This window comes from Lutjanus erythropterus, chromosome 23 (assembly GCF_056507025.1).
Source record: "Lutjanus erythropterus isolate fLutEry1 chromosome 23, fLutEry1.hap2, whole genome shotgun sequence".
Classification (NCBI taxonomy): Eukaryota; Metazoa; Chordata; class Actinopteri; order Lutjaniformes; family Lutjanidae; genus Lutjanus; species Lutjanus erythropterus.
Genome location: NC_139339.1, coordinates 9,282,688 through 9,295,329, shown reverse-complemented (window position 1 = coordinate 9,295,329; position 12,642 = coordinate 9,282,688). Strand labels below are relative to the sequence as shown.

The 12,642-nt window shown below is 40.3% G+C and overlaps 1 protein-coding gene across 9 annotated transcripts in view; it reads right to left on the bottom strand.

The window, feature by feature from the left end:
• LOC146305598 (adhesion G protein-coupled receptor L3) overlaps positions 1-12,642 on the bottom strand; it is a 299,312-nt gene that overhangs the window by 175,772 nt on the left and 110,898 nt on the right. For all 9 annotated transcript variants that reach the window (XM_084711654.1, XM_084711646.1, XM_084711647.1 and 6 more), the window contains exon 4: positions 4,857-5,070. In XM_084711654.1, coding sequence (XP_084567780.1) covers positions 4,857-5,070 — 214 coding nt within the window. The remainder of the gene's footprint in view (positions 1-4,856; positions 5,071-12,642) is intronic.

Below are 12,642 nucleotides of genomic sequence, written 5' to 3'. Positions count from 1 at the left end.
ATCTTTGCCCTGGGTTTCACCTCGGCCTTATCGCTAACTCTCTGAAGTCTTTCTCTGCACAGATTGCTTGTTTCTGTTTTGTTCCCGTGTTCTTTTTAACCCTAATGAGCTTAGCCGTAGGTGCCTAGCAACGGCTTTGACAGCTCGACAATGAAATAGTCGGGGGTGGCGTTCGTTTGTTGTGCTAACCTCTGCATGCTAATGTGTGGCTCTGTCGCTAAAGCCACAAATATCATTGAATCCTCCCTTCCCGTCCCTACTTTGGCACCCACCCCCACCCATTCTCCCATTCACAACACCCACACCTTTCATCCACTTAGCGACTTCCTCTCCCCAAGACAAAGTGCGCTGGCTCTGAATCGGGTTGTAGTTACCTTTTAGCGTCGTTGAAACGCCCCTGGTAGCGACGAGATGCTAACAAGACTTGCTTTTTCCCTGGTACTTTATGTTAGTTTTGTGTTCTTGACAGTAGCAGGACCCGTTGATTCATTCCTGCGGGGATTTTTAGTCTGAGTGGGCGGCTGGAGAACAAGGGAGCTGCAGGGTGCATCAATTATCTGACAACATGTTTCAAACTGCCTCTTTTTTACCATCAGCTGCTTTTCACACAGCTGATTATCTGAACTCTATGGCACCAAACTAAAAAGCCAAGAGCAATTGTTTGATAGAGCCCAAAGGTCCATTAGTATTCTCAAAGGGCTCCGTCCAATGTGAAACTAAAGCTTTGGAAATAAAAAGAGGTAGACAAACGTTAACGCAGGGCAGCAATTCAGATCAAGTCCGTCCCTTCTAAGTGCTGCAGTAACTCAACAAAAGGGATAAGATGGACGATACATATATTCGCTCCACACTTGTCTTGAGCTACATTTTCTTGCATCCAGACTACTTGGTTAAAACACCTGAAACTTGTGTATATATTACCTTAATGTTAGCAATCCATTACAGCACAGTAAGACTATACTCTGTCTGCCTTGACAAATAGGTCTCCATGTCCCGGTTTCTGCACAACAGGGTCATAACTCTGAAAATAAGACTCACATATGGCAGCAAAGCTCATCGGGCACATTTTATTGTGACAAATACCTGATAATGTATTCATATTATTTCAAATGGACATTGATTTGTGTCGGAACAAATTTATGAGTATTATAGATTAGCAGCCAGGTATGGTGAGGTTTATGTTCGAACGTGTAAATGGCTTAATGGGATTTCTTGACCCAAATAATCCATAAGCGGTGTATGATACGAAAGCACACTCCTGCCCACAGGGGTGCTTTTTCTCATTTTCCAAAACCACTTGTAACTTTAAAGGGATAGCTCATATTCTTTGTTGCAGTGTTGTATGAGGTACTTATTGATAGGCAGTGTATTACCTACAATAGATATAATAGATAGGTCTTTTATACACTTGCAAGTTGAAGCTGAGAAAATATCCTAAGTATAAAGTGCAATTAAACTTTTACTGAGTTTTTTAAGCTGGCAACATGTTTTTGACATCAATAAGAAACAATTCCATAATAAACTTTCAGCTTGCTGTAAATCAAGGGGTCTGAGGGAGAACTAGATTTCTGCACCTCTTCTTGGTTCGGTTTTTAGGAACTCTTTCGGCCTGTGACAGTAGATTTAAACCAATCACAGGTCATCTAGAGACCGGTGTTTCTATTTGCTGCTCTACTTGTGCAGCTGCACATGCACATTCCTTCAGTGAGACCTTGAATCAGTGATGGAAACTCATGTAGGAAGCCCAGGAGTTTTTCAGCTCACCTGGTTACTTTTGACTTTACCTTCAGTTGTGTTCATTCATGTCTATCACAAGGCTTTTGCCAAGGGCCGAGAGGACCAGGTTTAGCTGAGACAAAGAGCCGGCAGACAGCTGCTCAGAGCCAGGGAGCTCCGGTTGAGAGGGTTGGTGACAGATCGGAGCTTCTGGAGGAAGAAACACTGGAGTTTCAGCAGCAGCGACCACAGAGGAGCACAGGACCACAGTGCGCATGTGTGCAGCTCCTCTGATACAAGAGGCTCAAGACGGAGAAAACGAAACCTAACTCACATCCTGGTGATGAGACTCAGCGATCTTAACCAGGATTTCTACCTACTGCAGCTTCAAGTGGCTAAAATCCTCCTTTGTTGCTGACACTGTCCACATCAGTTTTTTGCTTAGCTTCCACGCTTTTACGCCTCTCTGCTTCTCCAAAACTGGGGGTGTGTGACCGGCATTAACTGTTACTTGTTCCCTGACTATTGACGAGTGCCTCATACAAACCCACTTCATATAATCCAACCCAACCCTTTAAACACAGCCGCATGTTTTCTACTTTTCCTCCTGATCTCAAGGGACGGACACATTTATCTCACAAGAAGAATCATTGAGATGCTGTGTACCATTGTTCCACAGAGCCACTCCATTTCCATATTGTCTGAAGTAAGATCAATAAATACAGTTGTTTCATGAAGAAAAACACGTCTCAAGGAGAGACGCATCTCATTCCATTCCAGCGGACCTCAGGTGTGAATTACAGCATCTCTCATTAACTGAAGATTATGTTTTCAAGATTTTTTTAACAAACACAGCTCCTGGTGTCAATGACTTAACAGCATAAAGCTTATTTTGTTTGTGAGTGTGGCTCCGTGTGTGTACATATTCATACATGCAAATATCCATATTTCTTCATTGTGAATAGTAAGCCTGTTCAAAGAGCAATGAATGTAAAATATCCTAAATGAATAAGACATAATTAAAAAATGAAGGCAGCAAATGTCCATATCTCGTATGTTAAGTTGACAAAGTAATTATTGTGTCGGTTCGTTTGTTGTCATCATCTATGGAGCTTTAAAATGACTAAATATGAAAGAGTTTTGATTGTAACCCTAAATATGACACACCTACGATATAAAATTAAAAATACTGTAAATCATGTGCTTAAACACTAGATAAACTTTGATGATACTGCAGTTAATGTGCATATATCCGTTTTTCCAAAGAGGATATTCAGAGTATGTGCATCACTTCTTATAATCAAATTTAATGCTTTTTAAGACCTTTTTAAAGACCTCAGCAATTAAAATGTTCCTCCAGATCCAGGTGACCAAGTTGTGCATGCTGTTATCAGCTACAAGACTTATAATTACCACTCATAAATATAACTGACTTGTTTCACTTTGCCTAATTAGTTGGACGTCATGACACTTTTTCTAAACGGATGCATCCGAGTATAAATGCTTATATCACACACTTAAATTTATTTATCAAACGTTGTGCAGATTGCACAGACAATTAGACAGAACAAATGTGACTGTATCTCACACATTTAGAGACGGTTGATTAATTATCTGCCCTTAAACTGACAATATAGAGTTCACCATGCTACAAAGTCAGTAAATAAAGTTGTCACCCATGCCACTCTATCTAATAAACACCTCATTACACTGGGTCTCACTGTCTCCTGCAGGAACTTTTTCTGTCTTTTGAATACAACTTCTCCCCGTCTTTTTGGTCTATTAAGTAAAACATATTTATTTGTTAGCATTAGCCTCAGTAGTTCTGGACATATTTGTGCTTTTATCCATCTTAAGAGGTCATCAAATTTGCTCAGAATGCACCATCCAGATTCTAGCTCAGACAAAAAAGGCTTTGCTTCCTCTCTTAAAACCTGTCGGGTTGTCTTTAGCTTAGCATCATCGCTAAATGATTTGTTCACTTCCTAAATCATGTTACCATCAGGGGACCCAGCTGATTAAATGTGTAACAGCTTATGTTAAATCTAAACTTAAACAGATATTTCATGGCCTTAAATTTTAGAAATCAAGACCTTTTAAGACTTTTTAAGACTCTGCAGACACCCTGGCAAAAAACATTTTTGGATGTATTTGTGGAAACAAGATGTGTCATCAACTTCAGTGATGGATTACTGGAACACATTATGGCCCTGTAACTGATGAAAATGATTTTGTTACCCTTTTTCAAAGCATTCATAGCACTGTCACTTAAAACATTCAATATTTTGGAGGACCAATTGTACAGTTCAGTTTGTTTCCCAAATTTAACCTAGCAAGGTAGGCGAACTTGCCACCACTTGGAAAAGTGGAAGCTGAACTAAAATAATCACTGATTCATAAGAGATGTTGCTTTTCAGTAAGGTGACCAGATTACTGAATATAAAACCAGGTGCATTTCACATACATATATATGTATATATATCATTATACAATGTTATAGCTGTGAAATTTAAAAAAAAAGTGACAATTCTGGTGTCATATATTTTGACAACAGTAACTGATGTACTGTAATAAACCATGATGCAGGCTGATTGATAAAATTGCGTACTACAAAAGTAATTCTGTAAATGGTGTCAGAAAACCATGGTTTACAGTAGTGGTTAAACAGGTCTTCTCCTCCTCCTTTTCCTTCCCTTCCTTCTCTTTACATTTCCACCTCACTCCTCTACACTCTCCTCGCTTCACTCTCTTGATTTTTCCTTCTCACTCGCTTCTACCTCGTCTCCAATCTTTTATAACAGACAAAAATACTTTGGTTTAACAGATTCCCATTGCTTGTGTCTGATCACCCTACTTCCTGGTCATGTTATATCAACACCTGCTGAGTCATTAGCAGCTCTTGTACAGCTCAGTGTTATGTCTAACTAGCGTTAGCACTAGTGTTTTACAGAGTAGAGTGCTGACATTACAGATTAGACTAGGCAGTAGCTAACTGTGTCATCCCTCAAGCTGGTTAACTGCCTGTGTAGATGTTGGAATTTAAAACGAACACTGATAATAAGCTATTTTTTTTTAGCAAAAGCGAATAGCCAAACGAAATCCCCCATCTATGACAGTTTATAATTCAAATATGTACTTACCTTTGAGACATGATCTTGTATGCATCTGGCAGGTAACACCTCGTGTTCTCCATCTGTGCTGGGTCTGCATCACAGATCTTGTCATCGGTGCGGCCGTAGTTGGCGCTCTCAATCATGATGACGTCCGTGCCCGGACAGCGCAGCTCGATGGGGTAGCTCTCGCACGACAGCTCCCTCCTCACCACCGCCATGGGGATGGGTGCTCGACTGAAGGCTGAAGAGGGGAAAAGAATAAAGAAACACAACATAAGGATGAGTTATTCCGATTCCTTCTTTTTTTTTTTGCTTTACTTCTCTACAACTTCAACTTCGGTTTGGTGAGACCTGAATTGAAAAAAAAAAAAAATACTCCAACAGATGGGACGACCTGCAATCAAAAGGTCTGACACCGAGACATATGAGAGGAGGTTGTCCACCCTGGTCTAGAGAGTGTGGGCGGGAAGGACACTGGTTGTTTGGAGTGGGCGGATGAGCAATACCACAGGGGCCCTTGAGGAGCCAGGGGTTGTAGAAAGAGAGAGTGAGATTGACACAGATCAAACATAAGGAAATAGACACGGTGTTTGCATTTGGCTGCGAGAAAATAAACATTCATTACGTGGGTATTCGACTGAGAAATTAGAGACAGAGACAGACACAAAGAAACCACAGCGGAGTGTGTCTCATGTAAATTGTTGCAATTTCCCTGCAGACTAGAATCTATAAATCATAAGAGCTGCCTCATGCTTTGTCTTTTAAGGTGACACGATGCACTTCAGTTAAGATGCACGTGGTCAAGAGGCAGAGGGTCAAAAGGTGCTCGCTGCCTCCAGCCAAATCTAAAAGTGTGTTTGGCGAAAAAATCTGCTGTTTACCACCGAGCCAAAATGGCCAGGAGGACTGGTGGGACCGAGCGGCGGCAGTTCGGAGGTTGCCGTTTTTTTCCCTCTCCTTGACACAGGCGCACGCACGCCCACGCACGGTCTGTGGAGGCTCACACTCGCGCACGAGCGGGCATGTGCACAACAGACTGCAGGAGTTCTGTGTTTACAGCGAGAATAAAAAATGAGCGAGAAACGTAAACATTGGCCTGAGTGACTGTAGGAGGACCGTGGCAGTTATAGATTTTTATAAACATCCTTTCAGCCGAGTGTCTGAGCTGTGAGAGCCACCGCGAGACGACGTGCAGCACACACATTCATCACCGGGGACAGACGGAGAGAGAGAGGAAAAAAAAAAAAAGCACAGAGTGTTTCCACATGTGAAAATAGGACTGGGCGATATCAACTAAAAACAATATGATTAATTGGCACATTTACCTCAGTAACAATAAATAAATTTTATTTTAAATAAACGTGGACAAGATTCAAATTTCCATTACGCCATGTCATGTCATTGACTCCTTTTAACCTCTCTTGAAGCCATCAGCATAAGTCACATTACAAATACTTGAGCAGTGGAGTTCATTCTTTACCTTAGGATCAGTGTGTGACAAAATAACGTCAACTTCGTCCACTTACCAGAGATGGACACACATACATCAGACAGTATATTGTTACAAATTGCAAATAAAAGAATACATTCTATATCAACTTATATATTACTTTTGGGCAACAGGGGAATTTTTCACTGCAATACCCCAAGTAGCCACGGGGAAAAACTGGCGGCAAGGCTGAGTGGCGATGCCCTATCTAGGTTTTTTTATTACATCTATGTAGCCGTTAGCTAGTTGGCTCACTGTGGGGAATTGTCGGGGTTTACATCATTAACAAATGAAACATGGTAGGTCACATGAAGACGTTGCTGGACCCTTATTTGAGTATAAACATACATATAAAATACAGGATTTTAAGTATTTCACATATACAAATAAACACAAGTATTTTGTAACGAATTATATCTATTTTTTTCTGACATAAAAATATAAACTACTCAAGAGTAATTAAATATTTTAAATTCATTTCATTAATTTAATTACTGCCCATCTCTGCTAATTATGAGCCATTTTCTGAGCTTTCAACCACAATTCAATAGAAAGACCACTTGTTATCTTGTTTCTGACATTTCGCCTTCAGTTAAGACACAAACAAACTCTTAAGCGGACCTTGACTGATAATTGTTTTGCCACAAATATGACAAATAAATGTAAGACTTTAATCATCTCATTCTTTCTGCGTGCTTCAAGTTATGAAATGGCAAATACCAAATAATGAATTTCTCTGTCTGTACTGCATCTTAGTAATGTGACATTTTTTTCTGTCTTCACTTTTTTCTCAGCTTTGAAGTCATCACGTTACATAACGCTGTTGTGATTCAGGTGATGAAAAAAATCCCTCCTAAAGCTGTAATAATGACTATTTTCTGACAGCAGTTACATTTAACTTTGTTCGTGTTGACTCACATGGCATTTTCTTACTGTAACCAGTTCATCCCGGTTCTCCTGCCTGATCCAAGTACGACAAGGTAGTCATAGTAAATGACATCTCTGAATGTAATTACATAAGCACACATTAAATATCTCTACTGCTACAGCAGGTGCAGTAATGTCACACAGCCTACTCTATTTGGAATAAAACAACACAAAGAATGAAAGCACACGCTTAAAGTGACTGGCTGTTAACTTTTGGTTTGAAGTTAAGGCAAAAAGGGATTTGCTACAGATCACAGCGTGACTGAAGGAATTTTTATTTATCAATATTTGATGTTAGGGGCCAAATCAATAACTGCAGTGTGTTAAAGATCACATGCAGAGATGAGCCCACAGAGAATATTTCCTCAGCTCTTCATTTCCCTCCCTTCTACGGAGCGTTTTAATGTGTGGTTCTACAGCTCAAAACTTTTACTGCTGCAGTTTGCTCACACATCAGCGTGTTTCCCAAAATAAAGTCCTAAAAAGCAATTATGTGCTACCTGGACGGCACACAATGGCTCACAGAAAAAGGCAGATATTTCCCCTCAAAGGTGGTGGAGACCAAAACAGAGCTAAAGGGAAAGTGATTACTGGACTTTGCCACGTTTGTTGGATATTTAAATTGTGCTTACAGTTTGCTGTGCTGCCCCCAAGTGGCCAAAAAATTCCTTCAGGTTTAAATTAGGCTAGTTGTTATGTAGGCTTTGATAAAACTATGTCAAAAAAAGACCATTATTTAACCAAGTAAGGTTGGTGTTGACATAGTACACTGTCTTACACAAGCAAAAGTAAAATAAAACATTCCCGAGAGGTACAACTCATCAAGTTAAATCCTTACAAAAAAAATGCACAGGTATTTGAAACTATCGTATGACAAATTTCATGAGATATAAGAAATTATATGTAAAAATATCCAATCCAATCCAAGTCTTCTTTTGTCCAAATGAACAAAAAATCACCAACTAATATCATGTTAAACTATATTTTACATGTTATGAATTCACATATAGGAACTTTTTATTTTGATAGTTTACCTATAATAACTATAAGATGACTATAATAACTGTGTATTTGTTTTTCGTACCATAAAAAACATGATATATGTCGTACAGGTAAGTGGTCAGAACACTGCCTTTTCTAATGTTTATCCAGTCCAATTTCCCCTGACAATAAATAAAAAAGGTAAGAAAAAAGAAAAAAAAAACACAAGAAAGGCACGCAATGAGGTGAAACAACAAAAGAAGCCCCTCATTATCATGTCATTTCATTTTGTCTCATAAATCATTCAAACCCCCAACACAGTAAAGCGCACTTGCCATTGAAACATCACAGATTGGAATAATTGTATTCATTCTGGTGATGAAAGCCATCAATTATCTTCCTCTTAATAGGAAGATTTATTCCGCCCCCTGAAAAGTACTGGTCTGGATCACACCAAAACTTCTTTGAAACTGACAAATGCAGAGAAAATGGATAACATAGGTTGACTTTGGCAGGTGCACTTAGATAAATGACAATAGAGTAATTTGCTCTGAATGAAAAAAAAGGCCAATCTCGCCTTGATTATTGATCTTTTTTTCCCTGATAGCTGCCACCTAAAGTGTAGAAAAAATATAAAAAAAAGCCATGTTAAAAGGTTTCTGTTATACAACCATACACTCTTAGAAATAAAGGTGCTAACTAGAACCATAAATGGCCATTTGGCTTGTCCTCATAGGAGAACTCTTTTTGGTTCCTGGTAGAACCTTTCATAAAGGTTTAAGCAAGGTTGTACCAAGAACCCTTGTATATTATGGTACAAAGAACTCTTGGGACTCGAGACTTATTCAAAGATTTCAACAAAATCTGAAGAACTCTTTCTTCCAAATAAGGTTCTTTGGATGAACAGCCTTCTTAAATGGAACCTTTAGTCTTACAAAGAACCCCTGACAAACACTTTCCTCATAGAAGGGTTTTTCAGATGCCTCAGCCCTTCAGGAGGAACCCTTTTGGAACCCTTATTTACAAGGGCGTATGTTATGAATCTTGGTTAATTTGACCTCTATGATTTGCTCTGAAGTAAAAAAGAACAGAACGATCTTTTTAAGCCTTGCGGCACAGCAAAGACGAGGGCTCAATCGAGGCCAGCGTCCCCAAAAGAAGCATTAAAAAAACATCAGAGAGGAGCGAGCATGCCGCCGTCAACATGGGCACCAGCAATCCCCTAATGTAAGCAAGTAAATGCATGCCAGTGATGTCTCGGATTACCCGGCTAGTCAACAACTGTAGTGTAATTACATTTGTGCCCGGAGGCGGTGATTGATAGGGCTCATATTCCTCGGGTGCCAGAGCCAGCATCCTGCCCAGCTCGCACGTCTACCGCCGTCTACCTGAACACATCATTGACAGAGCCATCGAAAAATCAAAATAGTCTTATTGAAAGTCCATCCTCTTATCTAAGTTCCCATGTTCTCTTCAATTCCCCCTCTCCGGCTAATACTTTAGAGGAGTATTTATATGCAGCGAGTCTCATCTCTTTTTTACTCCGCGGAAGATTCTCCCTGGATAATTCCTCTGACAAGAGCACTGCTGAATGCGAGGGGGAAAAAAAAAAGAAGGGGAAAGCAAACTGTAAGGGGTCACACCGGATACCTCCATTACTTTCACATCGCAGTGTGAGCAGTGTTTTCAATCACTGATGCTTGCAAATGACATAACTCACAAATGAATATTTCAAAAACTGCAATTACTCACCAAAAAGGGCACCAGAAAGGTCAGAGAGAAAAATGTTCATTTGGAAAATGTCGCTCCCCCGCAGAGCTTTTAAAAAAAACACTCTGAGGGGAAAACGCTTTGGAGTTTTGATTGTGGGTTTAATATTGAGGAGGGGAGGCATTTTTTTTTGCTGTATAAAAGCAGAGCTCATTCTTGGGTCACTATTACAGAGCAAAGAACCATTACCTTCTCTGAACCAGCGGGCTTCGAAGTGCAAGATAGAGCCAGACTAACAATGACATTTAAAAGTCATCATTAGTAACAAAACGGGGGGGGGGGGGGGGAGCCTTCGGGAGCTTGTATTTCATTTCTTCTCTCAAGAAAACGTGTGAGGGAGAAGGAGTTAAGGTCAACCACCGCGCATAATTACAACGAGCCTGACTAAATGAGCCGCCATCACTCAGATAAACAGATGTTGGGAACTTGTGATAGCTCTCAACAAGAGGAACATGGTTTTAGATCATTTCAGGCTTTAGCTTAAGTGCGTAAACTCAGACGCAGCAGATAATTTCCCAATAAATAATAATCTCTCTCTACAATTAGGCAGCCGGAAAGTCGGGCAAAGTGCCAAACATGTTCCCAGAAAAGGAGGAAAAAATGTTTACGCTGTTGGAATGTGAGAATAAAATATTTTATTCTTTGAAAAGAGGCTGGAGCAGATGATACAAACTGAAAACTTAATGTGTGTGTGTGTGTGTGTGTGAGAGAGAGAGAGAGAGAGAGAGAGCGAGAAGGAGGGGGGCTGCATTCAAATGAACTCTGACTTCATTGAATTAATGCAAGATAGATGGAAGAGAGGAGGAGGAGATGGCGAGGGAGCTGATTCAACAGATCAAATGTCTCTTTTTCCACCGAGAATCGCTGGATGGGTCCGGCCCCCAGAGCTAGTGATTAATTAGCGCATGAATCTGGATACCGTTATTTGATTAGACCAATGGGAGCCTGTCACACCCACTTCCTAGTTTGCAACAGATGACATTTTCTAGGGGAGGCAAAAAAAAAAAAAAAAAAAAAAAAAAAAGTCACGACTACTTTTTGCAACGAGGAGGAGAAATCTTGTGAATTGCGACTAGGGGAAAAAAAAAAAAGTATAGCATTTTCAATAATGCATGAGGGATTATTTATCTTGAAGTGAGAAACAGTTCAGGCAAATTGTTCTCCCAAGTAAATTACGTTTACATATGGCCTAAGGCAGGCGAAATCTCAAAGGCTTTTACGCGGAGTGCAAAATTATCCAGGAACTTAACTGTCAAAGAAGTCTGCAGTTAGAGCGTTTAAGGGAACACCATCAATAAAATATTTCTGCTGCAACTGCTCTCGCTTTGCAATGATTAATTCCACGAACCAGTGATCACGTCAGTTGCTGAGCTGTCCCACTGAAACTGGTGCAACGAAACCCCTGATAATGAGCAAACTCAACAAGGGGTAACTGAAGCTGTTATATCGCTTCAGACTCACAAATCCGAAGAAAAATCAAGAGTTTAAGCGTACGCTATATTTAGAATTTTTTCACCGCTTCGCTTTACCATCAGACAGTCTTTTCTGACAAGGAATTTAAGCCCCAGTCTGTACTCTTTTCCAAGCCACCAAAGCTCCTTTAAAAAAAACAGTAATTTTACCTCCTGGGACGCCGGAGTTGCTGGCCTACCGCTGCCTTGATCTGCGGCTAGTAATGCTGGGATCTAAACACCAAAGTCACACAATAACACTAACAAACTAACCCACTGGGGCAGCAGGAGACCATGTCCCGTGTTCTATTAGGAAAAATTACTGTTTTGGTCCAAGTGAGAAGTGAACAAGAAGAGAAATGAGCAAAATGTGCTGTGTTTGAACTGTTTTCTAATAGTTTATTTTCACACAGAAGTTTGTGGATGCCTGAGGAGAAACTAAACTTTAATATGATATATGCAGGTTTACTATTTAAAGACATATTTCCAGAGGCTTCAACATTATACTAAGTAAGCCTTTCTATTAAGACGTGCAGCTCGATGACAGATTGTACCTCCGTAATGATGAATTCATGAGCTGGCCACAGCAACGATCGTGACAAACTTCTCAAATCGACTTGATGGCTTTTGACACTTTGACCAATGATGCTGCTAAGCACAATTAGCATTACTCATTATGACAGGACCCAGATATCCATTCAACACGGCGAATGAACGAGCCATTTGTTTTGCTTCCGCTCGCATTCGCTGACACACATTTGAACACATTAATTGGCAACACACCACGCTACTCGCAAATTCCAGCAGAGGGGGAAGACTGATGGTGTGTTTTTTCGCCGGGCGGCGACGTGCAAACACGAGTTTCAAACCGTCAGTCAAACTGCCCATGATGCCTGGGGGGAAATTAGCTCTTCAGTGTTAACAAATTAGCTCAGAGGGAGGACCAGATACAGTGCGGTTGTAATCAACTACTGCAACTTGCTGCAGAAACCTCCTCACACGGTGAATGTTTGATCTGTTTTTTTTTTCTATGAGAAGCTGCATGCAACTTCCACCTGACACAATCAAAGACACAGCACAGAGGAGCAGTGTATTGCTTTTCTCTTTCCTCCTGTAATGATGTATTGACACAGTGAAAGTTAATAACTGTGAAAGTTAATAAATTGGTTGCTAGATGGAGGGAAGTCTGCAGAGC